Genomic DNA, 21,263 nt, shown 5'->3' with positions numbered 1-21,263 from the left:
TATATAGAAGGTCTTAAAATCACCTTTTTAATACAACTGTTTAGCTGTTTAATCGCGTTTTTTTTTTATTACATGCACTTTAGATCGTCGTGTATAACTTTATTCCGATGACTGTCACAGTTAAGTTACTCCCCTTTACGTGTACGGTGTGCCGTAAACATCACAAAATATCGATGGTTTACTAAAACATTTACGTCTAAATTTGAAATATTTCCCATTGTCCGATTTTGTCCGATTTTTTGTATGTTGTTAATCGCGCTTTTGTTTATTACATTCCATCGAGTTTGTTTCTGTTGCAATTACTTTGAGGTGATTTGCTAGGTTGACTAGACTATATCGCATGACAGTGATTGATCAAATGTCAACAGACGGAAGTTTTTCTGCTTTCCAGTTTACATAACATTCAGTATAATAAAACAAATATTGCATGTAGTTGATGGTAACATTGAAATTTTCACCCCTCGAGAGACCATTGTCAACTTCGGCTACGCCTCGGTTGACAATGGTTTTCTCGGGGTAAAAATTTTCAATGTTACCCTCAAATACATGCAATATTTATATAATATTTCCCCACTGCGTGAATAAACCACGCCCTCCGGGTAATAGTACATAGCAATGGTTGACATTTACATGCTGACGGTGACAGTCATATAATTGTTAACTGCACAGGATATTTGCTCGTATGGTTCACCGTAGTTTTGCACGAAGGTCTTTATTAAATTAAACATTCAGTAGAGCAACAACAAAAATATTCGCCTCGGTCAACAACAGTTTTTTTTGCGGGGTGACAATTTCACATCTTACCCAACAAAACATGTAATATTTTTATTGTTAATTCATCATACATAGGTTTATGGAGCGCCACAACATAAACTTCAATAATTGAAGGTATCATCAATTGAATAAATGCGCGCATCAATTAAATTGATGAGAACAATAATTGATTTGATGCGCTCATCAATTGAATTATTACCCTCATCAATTCAATTGTTGAGAGCATCAATGTGATGGGAAAAAATGCTCGCAAAAATTATTTTAGAGATCAGTATAAATGATTTGATGGTCTCTGTAATTCAATTGAATATATCTTTAATTATTTACAAAGTTTTTTGGGTTTTTTTGTTTGTTTGTTGTTTTTTTTTTTTTTTTAATATAAGGAATTAAAGTGCACATCAATTTCTTTTAAAAGAGAGCAACAATTCAATTGAAGAGATCATTAACTCAATTATGGATATGTTGAGTTAAAGATATTTTTAATCATATAGTTGCTGTCTCTAAAAGGATTAAATTGCTCTCTTCTATTGAACTAATGGTATCCTAAATTCAATTGAAGAATGCTACATATCCTGAAACTTACTACTACACCACTTGCACGGAACGGTACGAAACGATTCTTCCACGGAGTGGTTTGCATGGAACGCCGAACGATCTGCACGGAACGGTGAACGGCTTGTACGGAACGCTTCGCACGAAATGCTGACCACTTTGTAGGCGTGGCTCACACGCTTTGGGAACGGTCTGCACGAAACGGAAGACATAGTCTGCACGCTTTGATTTTTTCGGCATTCTTTGGTTCTTCCTGGGATTAGTTTAAACAAGGAATGATTTCCGTATAATGGTAATATTCTAGATATTAAGAAAGGTTGAGAAAGAAATGACAATGATTCATTTTAAAATGATTGCACATGTACGACGCGGTAATTTCATTTTCACCTATCAGCTCAATGACATATGAACACATTGGAATAAAAACAAATTAATTTTTTTTAACTTCGGAAATAAAAGATGCAAAGCTTGTATCGTCATGGAATATTGATTATTCAACTTGTATTGATCCATTGCTCTATCAAATTCATTGAAATGGTTGTGTCTGTTTCGCTATTTTTGTACCTTCAATCTGCGTGTCGTTAAAACATGTGCAATTTGTATATTCCAGGCTTCTTCTCAAAGACAGATGTTGAATAAACCTATGCATTTTTATATGCGTGTATGACAACAGAGAAAATGATTTTAGAAAAATTTCTCGTCAAACAAGACTAAAACATATTCTCAGTGTGTGTGGTGTGTGTGTGTGTGTGTGTGTGGGGGGGGGGGGGGGGCATATACATGTACATGTAGACATCGTATTAGCCAGTCGATAAGATCCTGTCACCTTGGATAAGGAGGAAAAATACAAAACAAAAAAGAAGCAATCAAAATATGATTGAAATAGATCGAGAAATAAATCAAGTATATAAATGAATAGATAAAACAAATAATGACTAACTACAGTAATGATCAACAGATTCTTCAACTATGTATGTGAGTATGAAATCGGTTCTACATCTTATTTCAATTACTAGATTGTTATATTTGCCTCAATTTTAAACCAAAAGAAAACTGCATACATTTTTGAGAGACAAAAATTATAAACACCCCTTTGTCACATTCCAATCGCCTCCGCCAATTTTCACACCTTCTGTACGAATGCTACTTTCAAATACCGGATTAGCTGACAGTGATAACCCTACTCGGACCTGATAATTTGTGATGTTTCCCTGCTAAGCAGTCCATGATAGTTTTATTATCCTGAAGAATCTGAACGTTAAGAAATATCACACATGCATTGACTTGTACCATACTAGCTTTTTTTCTCTCTTTCTTTTAAAACGTAACGTCAACAAAATTCGTAGCAACTTTTTCTGCAATAAATATAAGCCGAATTTCATGAGAGGTGATCATTGGGCATGCTACGTTAAAATAACTTGCCCAATGTAGGCAAATTCCTATTTCAATTGGTGATACGGTATATATGGTACAGTGTGTAAAAATTCCAAAATGTTTATTTCCTCAGATTACACATTGTTGCGTTCTTGTACATTGATTTTGATTTACTAAACGTAAATAATTCACTCAGATTTATGGTCATTGTATAAAAGAATATCTAAATTAATTGTAACATTCGTTACTTCATATATACCTGAATAGCCTATGACCATTAGATCACACAGTATATGTTGAGCAACCGGCTAGCATCCATTATAGGTTTCGTTCTGCCGCTTAACGACTTCAGGGCTACGTTCAAGATGATAGCCGCTACATAGGGCTCGGTTGCGCTACGATCTTGAACGATGTGCTAGGCTATAGTCCTACGTAGGGATAACAAGCGCTAATTCATACAGTGCGTTCAATAGACCTAGATATCTAGCCTAGCAGCTAGGCTAACCGCTACGATCTTGAACGCGGCCCTGTACTTCCTTATATATACACACAAAGAACCCGAATGATAACAATCATCTCTAGGTAACTAGGTCAAAGCAATAATTATCTTCGTCACTAATCAAATTTACTACTTGTACCTTAACATAGATATACATGTAATATATATTTCTGAAATATCATATTGTAACACATTTAAGGAATGAAAGTAATTTTCATTTGTTTTATACAATATAAAGTAAGTGGGGACAGTTTACGCATTATAAACCGCGAAGTATTGCGTAAGAAATGTTTTTACCGCTTGTAAAGAAATTCCTAAAATTTTGATTTTGATGAAATTAATGTATTTGCCCGATTTAAACAAAAAATATTAGCTGCATATATTATATTCAATCCACATTAATCTAGTGTAAAAAAAAAAATCATTGGTTGCTTTTTTAAGGATAAAATTAACGGTCTTGCAACCTTGCGTTGACAGAGGTATTAGCGAGAACTACATACATAATGAGATTTTCACCCGACCCACCTTCCTTGAAAAACAAAAGAACAAAAGTAAGAAACGAAAAACTTTATCTGATCCATTAACAGACTAGTGACATTTGTATAATCAAGTAGGTATGCTACACCGGATAAATTTGACATGGATAAAAAATGGAGGATATGCACAACAATATTTTGAAATTGAAAACTTTCAAATTTACTTTATTTAGTCAAAAAATGCAGTTTTAGTACAAAGCAATCTGAAGAAAAAAAATCAACCCCCCCCCCCCCTGCTAGACTCAAACCCACGATCTACAGTTCAGCAGTCGACGTGCTAACCTACTGAGCTACTCAGCTAGGCGATAATTTTATGAATGAGTAAACAAATATTATTGATATCTATATTTTCATACATGTTTTAAAAGGAAATCAGCCATTATGACGATGTAGAGTACCCCCTTGATACTAGCAATTGTCACGCAGAGAGCCACGGGTAAAAGGGAAGAGGAGAGTACACGTCATTACGTGGCGTGCGATGATGGGTAACATTGTGTTGAGTAAAAACCAAATATTCTTCTTCTAAGATGTCATTTGATAAAAAGGTGCGCTCTTCATATATCAAAACGAATTTGTAATTTATTCCAGCAAACGTTTTATGCATGATATGTATACCACTGCAAAATGCGGCCATTTACGTTATAAATCATTTTTACAATAAGTATCGAACTGAATCCAACAACAATATGAATTACTATAAAGCATTTTCATTTTTCCATTTCATGAAAAATATTTCATAAGGAAATCCCTATCTTAAATACTAGTATAGCATCCATTTATAATTCTTTGGAAAAGTGTTCAAAACTTCCAATATTTTATTCTTTCCTTCACTTAGCAATTGCAGCAAATTATTGAACATTTTGTTTTGATATGTTAATTATCATTACTAGCATAACTTGTATATCCATACAGCATCATTACAAGCCAAGCCTAGCTATTTTCAGTACTTCCAGTACTTTGATTTATATAGTAGTACTGAATCATAGTGGAACAATAAAATTTAAGGAACCAATTAATTGAATTTCAGGAGCATTACCCCCCCCCCCCCCCCCCCCCCCCCCCCACCCCCACACACAATTTGGAGCTTTGGATCAACTAGTACTTTCCTGGTTTCTTTTTACGTACATGAAAATGTAAAATACAAAAGCGAATGTTTCATAAGTTTAGTTGAACTGGCAATTGGTGAAGAACGAGAACCGGTAACTGTAACAAAAATAACAAGGAGAGGGTAAACGTTGTAAAGAAGGGATGAAAATAGTACCCGAAATGCGGATATTGCGACCCAATTCTTAACCGAAGTAATTGTCATAAATTTATACGTAGCAGTTTTGATATGGATTGTTTTGGTGGTGCTTCTTCTTTACATCCTGCTTGTGATTCACAATATGTTTTTGGAAGTTTTGCAATCTTTCCTTTACATTTCAAACAGATGTTTTAGTTATTTTTAGAGGCCCTTTAAAATGCTTTGTATCATTGCTGTGGTGTTTTCCTCTGATGATCGCTGTGTTTTTATTTATGATACACTATGACTTGTTGTGCTTTAAAAACCATACTCTATCAAGATAGAGCACGTCAGGTAATCTCGGCTGAGATTCGGCTTGGCTGAATATTTGGACTGACGCCTTCACCGAATCTCGGCGCAGTCCTTTATAATTCATGTCTTGGAATTTACTCTCAGCTTCAGTAGGTTCTAGCAATTAATGTGCATTTAGGTGACACTGCTGTTCGCTTAAAATAAGTGATTTAACTGTTCAACTATCACTGTTAACTAGAAATTAAAACAGGTCCTGTCTAGTACAACTTTTGCTTTCGTTACAGTCTTCTCCACTACATGTACTTGTATGTCGCATATTCAGCGCAACACCTGTGTACAAAATGTCCTTGCCAGATCCCTGCTGCTCTATTCTTATTCTCCTATTGCTAAAGAGTTCTCGATTAAAACAAGGAAACTAATCTTGAACCCTTTAATTATATTAATATTAAAGCGGATTTTCACTCCTAACAGCAATGGAAGCGCTTCAGGACCCAGAGGGCGATGCGCAATCATCACCAACCCCCCAACCCCCATAATTTCTACATATGATTTACAGCTTAGATCCCAAGAGCTTCTAAATTGTGCTTTGTCAACCAATACCAAAAAAATGTAAGACTCTGCAGTTAAGGCATACCATGTGTTTTGTACTTATGGAAAGCCAAAGGGTTCAATATTCTATCTTTGTAATTATGTATTTGTTGTTCCTAAACGCGCCATCGGTTCAATGTAAAATAGAAAAATGTTAATCGTTATCTTGACATCTGTAGTGCATAACGGTATATTCGTCATTTGAATTGCGTAAGATGTAAATGGAATATATGTTTGTGTAGATGCGTAACAAGTGAATGCATTATTTATTCAATGTAAATTTGAAATTGGATCTTCGTCATCTGTAGTTGAGCATTTGCAATTGTAGTTTGTTAAGCCTATGCGAGTTGTGGTAAATTTGTTTTGGTAATCCGTCCGATGTTAGTTCGACATTCGCATTTGCGCAATTTGTTCTACCATTATGACGACAGAGGGCGCGCGCTACATCGTATCTTTTGGGAAACAGACTATAGAATCATATAGGAGGACCAGTTAACACTCGGGACTACTTGGGTGTCTAGCACACTCAACATTAACCGGTTGGCGCTAAAAGTCGTTGAAAATGTGCTGTCGAAGTAGTTTGATCAGAGACTTGGTGTAGAACATTGTTGTAAGCATCAATATAGATGACTGGACTGATTTTTTCCATGAGTTTACTTTAAACAAACAGTGTATGCCATTTAGTAACCATATACCACCAGGGACGTTACATTTATTTGTGCGAGACAAAGAACTCTTGTACATATTTGCTTTGATTGGGATTGATTTTCGTTTTCGCGCCCCTTCCCCACCATTTTTGCATTGCTGTCACTGAAATACGTAATTCACAATATTAAATAGTTAATATGTACATTGGGTAAGAATTCTAAAACACGCAAAAACTATTCTGGTTTCATAGGCGTCGGAAAGTGGGGAGGGGGGGAGGGCTAAACCAACAAAAAAGTTTCTATGTCGTTTGGGGGGGGGGGGGGAGGGGTATTATGTCTATTATGTCTATCTTTGCTATAAAAAATGGAGGGGGGGGGGGGCTAAGCCCCTCCCTAGTCCCCCCTCCCGGTTCCGACGCCTATAGGTTTTATATTTGTAAACAAAGTGAATCAGTTATCATTTACCAGTTGTTTTCATTAAATGACAGCCAACCTTGAATGCAACATATTTAAAGTTTTTATGTAATAGACCAGTCGGGCTATTTTTCCATAATTTTTAATAGGCCAGGCCATAAAACCAGTAGCCTGAGTCATGGTCTAGATTTGAATTTTACATTATTTCCACAAGCACTTGTTTCGTATCTGATCACCCCCTTCTTTTTCTCTCCACAAGATAGCTAACTCAATTTCAGACACCCCAATTTCAAAACTCCTATATTTTTGTTAAAAATGTATCATTAATCAACATTACCGGTGGTATTTTGATATAGTTTAATTTGAGATACTTTTCTCTTGTCAAACAAATTGTTCTAGTTGTGCTCTGTCAAGCCTCTTTATTGTAAACCACTCATTTTGTCTGTTTAAAGCAGAGAAAGAAACATTATCTTTTTATTTCATAGTCTAGCTGTTAGAGGTTATTTAAAAACCTTGTTGGCCACATATAGAGTCCTTGTACATATATGTAAATATACGCTTCCTAGACTCTAAATATTTAGAGGATGTAGAAGTATTCTTGCGCTTGATTTTTTACTCAAAGCAAACACGAGAATAGAGGGGAAACAACTGAAAATCCCATGATGCAGTTAATTACACTAAAAAAAGAGTAACAATTCCATTTTTAGTGTACCAATTGCCCTGTTTGGGAATTGTGTCCAACCTTTTAAACAGTCGTAGTGATGAACCATCGGAATATGTTTTCATGATTGATTATCAGTATAATTGGACGCACTATAATTGATTAATAATCGATTAATTTCAAGTATTAAATTTGTTTATTATTGAATGAAGAATGAATTGGTAAAGAATTTGGAGCGATTTCTGAAATGCATTTTTTATGTATTTTTTATCATTGGATTCATTTATCAAATTAATACTTATGAATTAGTTACATTCACAGAAAATAAATCAAGAAAGCATGAGAATAAATTACTTTAAGTCATATTTTGATTAATCGATTATCAAAAATTATAATAGATTATCTATAATCGGGGGCCATTTCGATTAGATAATCGAATTTTTCTATTAATCAGTACATCGTCGGAGAAGAAACTCTACTTATGATAAACAGAAGGAATGAAACTCATAGTAAAAATATGATATGAATTTGCTTATCAAAATATCTTCCTTGCACAAAATAAAAAAAATTACCCCGGACTTCGAAAGGCCGGGAAAATAATAGCTCCGAGGAAATGTCACATAAACTGGTCCTCCAATATGATTCTATAGTTTGTTTCCCAAAAGATTCGATGTAGCGCGCGCCCTCTGTCGTCATAATGGTAAAACAACGAACAAATGTTGAAATGCAGTAAACGAATGAGCAAATTCGAATGTCGAACTATCATCGGACGGATTACCAAAATTTTTTAATGTAAATCGCAACTGCAATGTGCAAATGCTCAAATACGGATGACGAAGATCTAATTTCAAATTTACATTGAATAAATAACGCATTCACTTGTTACGCATCTACACAGACATTACATTCCTTTACATCTTACGCCATTCAAATAAAGAATATACCGTTATGTACTACAAATGTCAAGATAGCGATTAACATTTTTCTATTTTACATTGAACCAATGGCGCATTTAGTAACAACAAATACATAATTACAAAGATAGAATATTGAACTCTTTGGCTCTCCATATCGTACTAGTTATCTCCCAAAGCAAGTCTGGCCCCCATCTCCTGCAACTTTGGTTGAATTTGTGTCATACCTATCCCTCACGAAGTTTTCATCCAACACAGTAAAATCCTACATTGCAGGCATTTCTTACTACAACAAATTACACGGTTTTCCTGACACTATACACAGTCATTTTTACTCAAGAAAGTCTTATTGGGCTTTAGTCGTAGTAACCTACACAATGAAGGAAGGAAACCAATCACCTTGGCCATTTTAATTGCCATGGTTCAGACACTTCCAAAGATATGCCAGTCATATTATGAATCCACACTATTCTCAACCATATTTGTGACAGCATTTGGGGGGGGGGGGGGGGTTCCGAATGGGGGAGTTAGTCCAGAACAGTAAACATGATGCAGGCCATGCCATTCAAGCTCAAAATGTTCTATACTCGCCACACGACAATACCGTCAGGATTCTTCTACAACATTCAAAATCTGACCAGGAGGACAAGGGGGTAGTGATTCACTTAAAACCTGCTCACAAGACCATTTGTCCTGTCTTTTTCATTCGACTATATTTAGAGTTAAGACCTAATCGTAAGGAAGCATTTTTTTGGTCACCTGTCAGGAAGCCCTGTGACCACATACCGGGTTGTATCAGTTTTCAATATGTTAATCCAAGAGTTGAGGCTAGACAGTAGGGCGTACAAAACGCACTCGTTCGGTATAGGTGCAGCCTCTAACGCATGGACTTCCGGAGCTAGTGAGCAGTATATTGCTACAGAAGGTAGATGGAAATATCAATACTTGCGTAATTATATTAGGAATTAGTTCATCCAAATATATTAGTTGTTTTGTCTTTTTAATGTTAGTTTGTTTATGAATCATTTTAGAGCAGAGAAGAATCTGCATCGTCGGGTCATCCATTGTTAAACATGCTTTTTGTCATGCAAGACAGTCTCTCTTTGGTACCAGCCTGCAGTTAGATATAGACTCAATGCATCCATTTTCTGGCAAGGACAAGGGGGCATGAGGTTGGGGCAAGTTTATAAAAAAGTTAAATTGCTGCTTCGGTTGGAAGACCCACCCGAAATTTTACTTTAACAATGTAGGAGCAATAATATCCCAATGCAAGAGGGAAAGTCCATTGAATTTAGGTTTAACATAATAAAAACACTGCAGCATCTTTCAAAAATCTTGCCATCCACTACATTAGTTTGGTCTCATATTTTGTCTTGGGGTGAATGGAGGGGTGAGAGGGATCATGTGAAGAGTTAGACTTTAGAGAAAGTCGGGAATCGGATATATATGGATGTGGCATCCTTTTTAAAGAGGTCGGGTGGAAAATACATTAGATACCCTGGGCTACGTTCATATTGTCCTGATCTATTCTCGTCAGACAAAGTTCACTTTTCTAATCTCGGGAATGACTTGCTTTTGTACAGATTACAGCAAGCTTTGCATACATTTTTGTCTGATCCAACTGTGTTTGCATCTCCTAAAACCGGGGAAGAAGGGTCATGGCTGCGCTATGATTAATTTGGTCATAGTCTGTCATACTTGTATCTAATATATCCGCTATGATGAATGTACACTGGTGGCGCAGACGATGCACAGCATCGTCTCGTGGCGGCATTCTGGCTTACCAGTGGTGCTTCTATGTTAACTTTACATCAATTTACATTTTGAGTTTTCTATTATGGACTAGGTGAGCAAGCAATCTGAGCATCTGTTCCCAGGGCTCAAATAGTTTGTTTGTTTTGGGGAATAAGGCAAGAATTAATGCCTGGCTCCCATATTTATAAGCAGTCATGGCCAATCATCGCCAATAAACTTACAAAATATATGTTGAGTAGTCATCATTTCATTGGGTGATTCCCCGTAGTTATTTTCTGCATTTCATCTTTGATAATTAACAAAAACAGTTTTTTAAATAATCCTGGAGAACGAAATACTTGAAGAAAGAATAGAAATTTAAAGAATGTGTAGCCTACTGAATATATATGGACAAAATTTGGAGAAGGAATAAATACTGAATGAAAATGAACAAAGTGAATATTACGGATTTTCAATACACTTGGAAAGAAAATTAAGTTTAAGAGTTTTATGCAGTACTGACTATCATCAAGGGGATGCATGTGTATTTGATATCTTCTAATTCATATAGGGGAGGCAATGTGTTGCCAATTGTGTTTTATTTCTATTAATTTCACCATTAAGTGGATTCATTTCCCCCAGATTTTACAGGAGATTGGCCGTCATTGTCATTGGAGATTGCATTTGTCATGAAATTTCTTCCAAGCTGATGACACGTGTTTTTGTACGTGTTGGAACAGCAGTTGGAATAGTAATCCACAATTCAAAGTAATATTTCTTTTATCCCCATGCTAGAAATATCAGTGATTTGCCATTCGAGTCTGGAAAATGTATTCTTATTTTGAGAATTTATCCGAGATTTATGTTCATCTCCGAACATTAGCAGCTTCATTGTCACCTAGAGAAATTCAGTATAATTGTCTTAAACAAACCAAAGAAAATTTACTGCAAAGAGCGCAGCGCAATTTCTACTATCTTTTCCCCTTACTTTCTGAAGTGCGTAAATGTAGAGAAACTATGTCAGTTATGATGATGATGACTGTAATGAATGTACCCCCCCCCCCTCCTTCTTTTTAGTTTATTACAGTAATGTTATATGACGCAGTGTAACTTATTGTTTCATCCATAACAGTGGTAGATAAACCTTACTGAATCAATGACTGTAATATTTCACTATTTTTGTTATATACTTGGAGCGGGTTGATTTTTCTATTGAATAGAGTCAATGACTGTAATATGTTATTGTACATTGTGGTGATCTGGAGCGGGTTGATGCAGTTTTCATACATCCAGTATTTATGATTAACTAGATTAGATGCTAACGATCTATTTTACTTAATATTTTTGAGTTACGATATGGCGTAGAACCCTAGAAAGCTAGTGGTAGAATATAAGTATGAATGTAAACAATGTCGAGGAAATTCGGACTGTGCACGAATACATGTTCATTTTTTTTATTACGTCTTGATTAATGATATGAATGGTATTATTTAGTTGTAGTTGATGTATAAACATGTTTGATCCAAGTATTAATGTGTTACCTGAGTGATACGGCCGGAGAAACTGTATGTTGAAGTCTGTATCACGTATTGTGCCGTTACCTATTTTCGATAGTATCCTAATTTCGATAGGTTATTATTCTTAACGATCATTCGATAATTGTAATGTCATTTTTCGGAATGTTTTTCCCAAAATCAGCGTCAGTAACAAGAAGTGTCAGATAGCCAAAAAGATCGAGAATTACGCTTTTCAAAGAGGTAAGACTACAATTCTGTGTGCATCTATTCTGAAAACGCCATTATTCCCAATGCCAAAAAAACCACAATGAAAATCTTATTATTTTCCGTCGAAAACAGCGTCCTCTTCACCTATGCTGTCGTCTGATAATAAACTCAATGCTGTGTTCTAAAAATAGATAAGCCTCTCTTTGGGTGAACTATCGGTTCAAGAGAACAGTATGGAAACGCATTATAGTCATATTACCATACGTTTTTTAAAAAATTCTCTGTTTTAAAATTTGTTTTTATTGATTTCTTGTTTATTTCTTTGCAGATATTTTCCATCCAGAGAGGAAATTATAAGAATGATGATCCAGAGGCCTTGGGCAATGCTTTCCAGTCGATAAAATATGGAATGAGTGTCCATGCTGAATTGTTACTGCCAAATGTTTCCAAGTCCCCTAGACAACTTTAAAATATGATAAATGGGCGTAATAACATTCGGTGTGTGTCTTCAGGACCTTCACCACTATTTATAATTGTTTGAAGTTGCTTTATTTGTTCATTATTTAATGTAATCAATTTGGTCGAAAAAATAAGAATAAAAGAATCATTCTATTTAATGTTGTTTTAACACTAACAGCGCGCCATACTTACTATCGAAAATAGGTGACGTCAGTCAAAACAAATTTGATTATGGCGGATCTAACGAAAGTTGAAATGCTACCTGGATTTTGATAGTTTTAAACAAAAAACAGCATATATTCATTAGATAGAGTTAATTGATTAGAACAGATAAAATTCAGGTGAGAAATAATTGCTGAATATATTAAATATATAAAAATAGTACTGCACTATCGAAAACCGGTGACACCAGGATATGTAAACACATGTTTTTCTGTCTGCTCGTTTCCGGTTTAGCACGCGACTGATGTGTAGTCGATAAATTTATTGTTAAATATTGGTGATTTGGTGTCGGTAATACTTGAATTAACATGGCGTATTGTAGAAATGATTGAGAGAAAGCTGTTTAGTATTTAGAACATTGAATGTTTTGACTGTAAATTTATTCTATTTTATGTTACTTATTATGAATGAAAAAGTGATGTAAATGATGAATTTATCGGTTATCGATTGATGTCTTTATATCATCCGATAGGTGGTGTTTAAGCAAAAACGATTTTTTTTTAGTAGTGATCCTATCAGGTATCGTGATTTAGTCCCATGATCGATAATCGATATTTCCCGCTGATCTTTTGATCGTTTGGTAATTAGTATAAATACCGCAGCTTTGGTGAGAGACCTTACCTTTTCACCTTTGGTCTATTGAGAATAGTTGGTACGTTTCGTTGTTCCAAATTTATTTTTTTATTTTATTTTTTTTTTTTTTATTTATTTATCTATTTTATCTTTAGGATTAGATTTTATTTATTTAAATGATCGGTATATAACGACTGATGCGGTGATTTAACTGCAAGATGTTATTTCCGTGAGTAGTTATTCATTTAGTAAATTTTTCGCAAGTTTATTAATTTTGGAAATGATTGAAAATTTAAGTATTTTTGATTGAGAATTATTTTTGGATAAGTTAAATGTCAATTCGTATATTTTTAGTAAATTTTTAGTTATATTTTAATGATATTTTTCCTTCTGGAATTTATTAATAAATAAGTTAGGATTCAACCATATGTATATCAAGACAGTAAATAAACTGTGATATGCACGAGTGGTTTAGTTTTTATTTACATATGGAAATAGGTTAACCATAGTGGACTATGCAGTAATTGAACTGTACGTCCACATGTTGGTGATTTGAACTTAATAAATATTTAAGTGTATCATAGGTTAACCATAGTGAACAAGTGAGTAATTTAACTCAGTTCACAACATGGTCTTCAATCCTGTTTACATTCAATGAAATGTTCTCATAACGGGATTATTAACTTAATTAGAGTTACTCCCCTTTACCCAGCCCTATTACATTTGGGTGGTTTTAGGTTTAAGTTCTGATGATACTTTGATTATATTTTTAATTACTTAAATGTATTGTTAATGTATGAATGAGTTGTGTGAGTGAAGATATAACTATAAATGTTATGTAATCGAATAAACTTAATATAATCTTTGATTAATCTTGATTGTTCATTGAAATGAAATGGTGAATTTATGAGTTCTGCACAAGTCCGTCTGATAATGATATTGTTTAATTTATTTGCGCATCGTTTAAATATCTTACAATGGCAAATAAAACTTCAAATTACTCGCCCTTGATTACAGGTGGCGCACGATCCGTTAACGTCCAAGGCGTTTCTAACCTCAAGTTTAAGAGAGCGTCGGAAGGACACATTTAGATTATAAAGTTGTTGAATATTTAGTAACGATGGCGGATTACGGTTCGTAGGACCTCACTGCGCTTAGAGACGAACTTAGAAAACGCATTGCAAGACTCTTTGGGCGGAAAGGAAATCACTTTGAGAGTTTCAGCTGCAACCGAATTTTCTCTGTCACATCGATTAAATAAAGACATTCAATACACATTGAACGTTTTTCATTATAAACTACTTCATAATTAAGTTTACATGCTTAAACAGTAGTTTTGGTTGAATATATAATATACAATACATCAGAATTCTTTATAAGTTGTTGAATTGCATATGTTTAAAACAATAAGATGCGGACACCCCCCACCCCCCCATTCTCTCTCTCTCTCTCTCGATCGAGGATTAAGAATATCAATTATCAAATATATCCATATATCTCTGAATTTCTATTATTAAACTGTTAAAATGTGTAGTAATAGTGAATGTATATGTATAACTTCTCTTTAAAAGTTTATTTGCGTGTTTTAACTTATATCACTTACGTGATGACGTCACGGTAGGAAAACAGTCCTTGCGATTAACTTTTTATTAGTCCATATTATAGGGCAAGCGAGAGCATAAAAATTGGCAGGTCAAATAAATTTTACTACCCCATATGCTAGGTGTACAATAATGATTCAAAATTTCGAGTTTCTACATTTTAATTGAATATTACAATTTGGATTGCAATATAGACGGAAGTTCAAGCTTTCTTTCAACTTCTAAATTCACGTCTCCATCCATATACTATGCTTGATATACTATGAGTTGGTTGTACTCTGCGTGAAAAGCACGACTGTATCGGATCCTGCGTATAGGAATGGTTGTATCCAAATGACGTTTGTCCATGGTGTTGCAGGAAACTGATGTAGGCCTACATAATTTGACCCGTGTTTACTTTCATGTATAAGGATTTATCATGTTTATATGTACCATGACAGTTTATGATATGAATGATTTTATACTAAAATACATCACTTAACAAAATGTAGTACACTTTTCAATTTGAAGGTCAAATTGAATGTTCATACTTCAGATTGAAATATAAGTTACAAGTGAATAATGAAAAACGCAATGCATTGATTTTTTAAAAATAAAAAACCACAAAGAACAATAGGCCTGTGTGTGGCTTTTATATAAACACAACATTGTATATATGACAGTGAATTTGTATTTACTTCACTTGGATAAATTTATAACTTTATGAATTTGCATTTAATTTTGATAAAAGTAGATATGATTCAAATTTTATTTCTAAAAAATTCAGAAATATCTTAATCTCTTGAGATGCATTTTTCTTCTGGTTTGCGCCAACAGTTAAAATAGGCTAGGACTGTCCGTGGGTCAGTTGATAAACATGACATAACAACATAACTATGATAATGCAAACTTTGATAAGTTATGAAAGTTTGACAATATCATCCCATATTTTGATTAATTCCATACGTATTGACTATTGAAGAATCCAGACTCGTTTTCCCTGAAATTCAAACAATAATTTACAACACTTTTTGAATTATAACAAAATTAACAATGAAAGTAAAGTGTTGAAATTAATTTACAATCCAGTCATCAAAAACGAAAACAAGACCTAGGAATATTCACTGCCTTACAGTTACAGTCTAATTATAGCCACCCCTCCATTACAGTCGCGTCGTCGTACCGAGGGGAGGGGGGGGGGGGGGGGTGCTGGTAGCAATCGCGTTCATTCATATTTTGATTACCTTGGTTAACTCTAAAATTAATTTTTAAATGACATCTGAAATATATTTTTGTACCATACTTCGTTTATATATTGATGACTCAAATTTCCCCTGTTCGATTATAGATCTAGTCTAGAAGGGGGGGGGGGGGTTCATAAAATTATAAGATCATTGATGACTGTATCACTAAGGATAGATAAAATTTCAGCATAAAACATTTATGCAGAATATTACGATCTACAGAGCAAATGTTTAATCCCCCGTAAATACTTTCTGCAATAAAGTCGTCATCTGTCAGATATCTGTGTAGTCGGACGTGGACTGAACTGAAGACTGAAGTTTATAGCGCACGACGCTGAGTGGAACTTAAAACGATCGTTGTCGCTGTCACATATGATGGCAATGAACCAGTTGAATTTTTTAAAAGCTTCATATCTCGGGAATTCTACCCCCGCTCCCTATTTGCACAACAAATACCTTACAATTTCTCATAAATCTTATGTACACCGGAAGTCAACAAGGACGTAAACGAGTCTTGCGCCACCTATGTTTGAAATAGGGGAAACAACTGACAAATATTCGCAATTACTGCTGCGCTACATGAGAGCTTATTAGGTTAGCGATGATTTTCAGCTACCCGTGAGCATTTCAATGAGGATGATGAAAAAAACCCACAAAAAACATCTATATGTGAAAATCTACACACATATATAGAAAAGCATCCTAAATTAGAAGTCCCAGGTCACATTAAGTTGACATTGGAGTATTCATTTCAGTAAATTGCAAAGACTGAAAATATTACAACAGACATTGATATATATTATATGTAATTAGAGTAAAAATATCCCATTTACTGAAACTTTTACCACATACATTGGTTCATTAAATTCACAGTCATATAGTGAGATGGAAAATATTATGTTTTCTGTACCATTTCATTTAGAGTCGAGTGAAAACTCTCAAGGGTCAGGTTTTCAAAATGAACATGGCCAGGGAACATATAGATCAGAATCTTACATGAAATTGATAATATTTACAGGATTCACAACACATTTCAAACTTCGTTTCCTTTGATACTTTCCCTGTTCCCAGTTCTGTACATAGGCCCGGCTTTCAGTACTTTGTTTTAACTAGTGAGATCATGAGACTACACTACATCACTAGAAAAGCTACCCTACTAGCGAGGCAGTAGAAATGCCTTATATACTGTCCGTTACATATGGATGAAAAGTAGAGGATATGTACAACAATATATTGAAATTGAAAACTTTCAAATTTACTTTATTTAGTCAAAGAATGAAGTTTTAGTAGAAAGTAATTTTAAAAATTTGAAAACCTCTGCCAGATTCAAACCCGCTATCTACAGTTCAGCTGAACTTCAGCAGTCGCCAGGCTGCCCAGATAGGCAATCAAGCTTAAAAGGAATACATACAAATATTGCTGATATTTATATTGTTATTAATGTTTTTTATAAAAAATCAGCCATTATGACGATGTACTATACGTCAAAGTTGATCTGTAAACACATATATGTTAAGCCACATACTTCATAGTTATTTCGGATTTCAAAGATTTCGGTTGAGCATCACTGAAGAGACATTATTTGTCGAAATGCGCATCTGGTGCATCAAAATTGGTACCGTATAAGTTTTACATTATGACCCCTGGGTCGAGGCCTCTGCTGGTGGACTGTTAGTCCCCGAGGGTCTCTACAGCCCAGTAGCTAAGTACTTCGTTACTAGCTTGAAAATACGGATGTATATTTAATTGCTGTTACAAAATTTAGAAATTCATTTCAAAATTAAGGATTATCTCCCTCATGCATAGCTCTTATCCTTGGACGAATTTGGCTCCACATTTTTGGCACGCTGTTTTTGGCTATATTTAGCTCTAAAATTTCAAACATTTCGGTTGAGCATCACTGAAGAGAAATTATTTGTCGAAATGCGCATCTGGTGCATCAAAATTGGTACCGTATAAGTTTTACATACCAAATTTCCAGCTATCTAAATCAAAGTATGGTGAGGGAAAAGTCCGGATCACTAAGTTACAGACGGACGGACGGACACACATATTTTGCCAGTGATTTAATGAATATGCAAGGATTAATGTAGCGTTATGCACATATTACAACGAAGCTCACATCCAAGAAAAGTGGTGGCGTTTGATGATACACAAGAATCCTTATTCTAGATATATAAAGCAAAGATCAACTTACCTATAATGTAATCATAGGTCGTGTTGAGTAGAGTGAGGTCCGCCGGGTATTTTCGGTTGTTTTGGTCATATATAACTGCTAAAAGAAAAATTATTATGAAGTCTTTCAAACCCATATTTAAATGCACCTTCCTTGAAGATCAAAATATCAATTCGTCGTTTCCCTCTGGAAGATTTGTAGGTCACCTTTAAAATCCAAATATTACCTCTTTTTTTTTTTTTTTCTTTTTTTTTTTTTTATTACAAAACATGTGGATATTTTCTGGTCTTTTGAAAGTATGCACAAATGTCAATATTAAAAGTGGCTCGATAAGGGGTTCAACTGAGTGCAGTTTTGAGTGCAGGTTTTATAGGGGGTTCAACGGAGTGCAGTTTGGAGTGGAGGTATTCACATGAGTGTAGGGGTCAGCGGGGTTAAAGCTGGTCAGGTGGGGGGGGGGGGGGGGGTCTAGCTGCCCAGGTGGGAAATCTGAGGAGATAGCGTGTGAACGTTTTGATTTTCCTTTTGATTTTCTGGAAGTCGGCGTGTGTATACAAGTTTAGATATTTCCCCCCAGTTATATTCTAAAGAAGAAAAAAACAATGGTTTAAAGTTTACACATTTATTAAATAAACAATAAAAAGTTTACACAAATCTGAAACACAATTGAACACAATTTTTAAAGTCCCTAGAACGGCTCACTTTCGTTTTAACTTCTCAGAAACGCGGCTATTTTCTGAAAATAGCTTTGACTTTGTTTTGTAAACAATGAGCTCAGCTATTCGGTGGTTCTATAAATAACATGCAAAGAGTGTATGCTTATTTTCACTAGATTGTGTGGTTTGAGTAAGATCTTTCTGCATTAGGCCTTTATTTTGTATTGAATCCGATGTGATTGATTTTTTATTGTTGAACATCCCACTCGAGAATGTTTCACCCATATATGACTAGGCTAAAAAGGATACGTCACTACTGCCGGTGAAGGGCTGCAAAATTTAGGCCTATGCTCGGCGCTTACGGCCTTTGAGCAGGGAGGGATCTTTATCGTGCCACACCTGCTGTGACACGGAACCTAGGTTTTTGCGATCTCATCCGAAAAGACCGCCCCATTTAGTCGCCTATTACGGCCAGCAAGGGGTACTGAGGACCTATTCTAACCCGGATCCCATATAGTTTTACGCTATATATTTAAAAATAATTCATTTTTACTCTAAAAGTACTTTGGACATAAACTCTATTATGGATATAGCAGAACAGTTTTATCGTTATAAAAAAAACCTAAATAGGCCCATATCATATGATCTCTGTGCACTTCGCACCATATGAGATCACAACGAAAAAGTACGTCACGACGCACACATCTTGCAGTTCATGTCTATATTTTGTCGTTATTTACTGCCGTTATCAAGTGATAAGCCGTATACGTGAAAAATTTGCTTGTCAAATGCTGGTCAAATAATATATTATTTCAATTTCGAATCAAATCACAGTTTTCCAAAATCATTTCATACTAGAGCATTACACACCCGTTTTTATTTGTCAAGCTGCGTTTTTGAAATATCGAAATCTTCAATTCAAAATACCCAATCTAAGCTTCGATGATTCGGGCTGTATGAACTTCGTGGTATCAGGGGCGGATCCAGGAATTGCGGTTACGGGGGCGCCACTTTGTGAGGCAGGGCGTCTGGGGGCCACCTTGAGGCCCCCAGTGGATCCAGAGCGAACCGCTGGTGGGGTCCGGGGGCGAAGCCCCCAGAAACTCCGGGATTTTACAGATTTTATAGGGTTTGAAATATGTCTCCTATTTAGTCATTTGTGAAATTAATAAAATGACTCAAATTTTAAGGGTTTTTGGAACAAAATTAAGTTCTCCCAATAAAGTAATGCAAGAAATCAAAAGATTTTGTCATTTATTTCTCCGGGAGTGGAAGAAATTATATCTTCTTTTATCGTTTAGTACATTTTTCTAAACACGATACCCCGATTTACCTTAAATTTGAAAATTTTAGGGGGCTGCCCCCCCCCCCCCCCCCGAAATCCGCCAAATGTGTATGGAAATATATCTATGTACGTGCATTTTAATAACCAATTGGGACTTTACTTCAGAGTAACACAAACAGGGACTAAAGCAATTCCTAACACTAAATGCTGGTCTGAATCCCCCTCCCCCACTCGCTTATATACCCTACAAAATTTACCTGCAATATTACATATATTTACTAATGTCAACTATTATAAGTTTTTAAAAACATGGAATTTACAAATGGATGAAAAATACGGATTTCACTACGTAGACTTAGGTGTACAAGTGGTTTTCGTCAAGTTTCCACACGCATTTTTCATCTTGAAAGCTTTCTCCCTGCAGAAACTTGGTGTGTCCTGCTGAAACTTGATATATCTACGTTGTTTTCAAGTAGATGATCAAGTTTGCGCAAATTTCGGTTTGCAGAAACTATTCATTTTTAGTATACACATTGCTATTAATACTGATAGTCTTCCGCAAAGTTTTGATAAGTTTCCGCAATATTTTAGTTCTGTATCAGTTTGTACAATATGGTGTATACCAATTTTCAGCTTTGCGGAAACTTACTGAGACGTTATTTTATCATCGCCATGTAATTATAATAGGATGTTTGTGTTGCAATCAATATATAGAATTTTTAAAAAGATAACTGAAAACACTCAGACTACATGCAAAGACCGCCTGTTACTAGCTGCAATAATGTAGCCCTATCCAATTTTTTTTTATTCTGACGTTTTCGGGATAGGGCTACAATTCCATAGGATCTCCGTAATGGTGCAAAATAATTTTATGAATAACCGATAATAAACTCTGTGTATTAGTCCCAAATGTTGTTTACACCAAAAGGAGTACCAACTTTGTGCTCGGGCATGTCTAATAAAGGTGTTTTTTATTAAATATAATGTACAGTATGCAAAATTCTTCGTCTGCTCCACCATGCTTGTTATCGCGAGATCTCGTAGGTGGATCTAATGAAAAACCGAAACATTGACAATCACCGCGAAAATGTAGTTACTTGAGCCACTTCGACAAAGA

The 21,263-nt window shown here is 35.1% G+C and overlaps 1 protein-coding gene across 2 annotated transcripts in view; it reads right to left on the bottom strand.

Annotated features, from left to right (window-relative positions):
• The window catches only part of LOC125674805 (alcohol dehydrogenase [acceptor]-like), a 47,716-nt gene extending 28,770 nt beyond the window's left edge, over nucleotides 1–18,946 (bottom strand). For both annotated transcript variants that reach the window (XM_048912106.2, XM_048912107.2), the window contains exons 1-2: nucleotides 18,855–18,946; nucleotides 18,227–18,431 (exon numbers count right to left, since the gene is read on the bottom strand). In XM_048912106.2, the coding sequence (XP_048768063.2) occupies nucleotides 18,227–18,341 (115 nt within the window). In that variant the 5' untranslated portion in view covers nucleotides 18,342–18,431; nucleotides 18,855–18,946. The remainder of the gene's footprint in view (nucleotides 1–18,226; nucleotides 18,432–18,854) is intronic.
• Between the last annotated feature and the right edge of the window lie 2,317 nt (nucleotides 18,947–21,263).

The sequence above is a fragment of the Ostrea edulis genome, chromosome 3, assembly GCF_947568905.1.
Source record: "Ostrea edulis chromosome 3, xbOstEdul1.1, whole genome shotgun sequence".
Classification (NCBI taxonomy): Eukaryota; Metazoa; Mollusca; class Bivalvia; order Ostreida; family Ostreidae; genus Ostrea; species Ostrea edulis.
The sequence above is the reverse complement of the archived record's forward strand: the minus strand, read 5'-3'. Positions and strand labels throughout refer to the sequence as shown.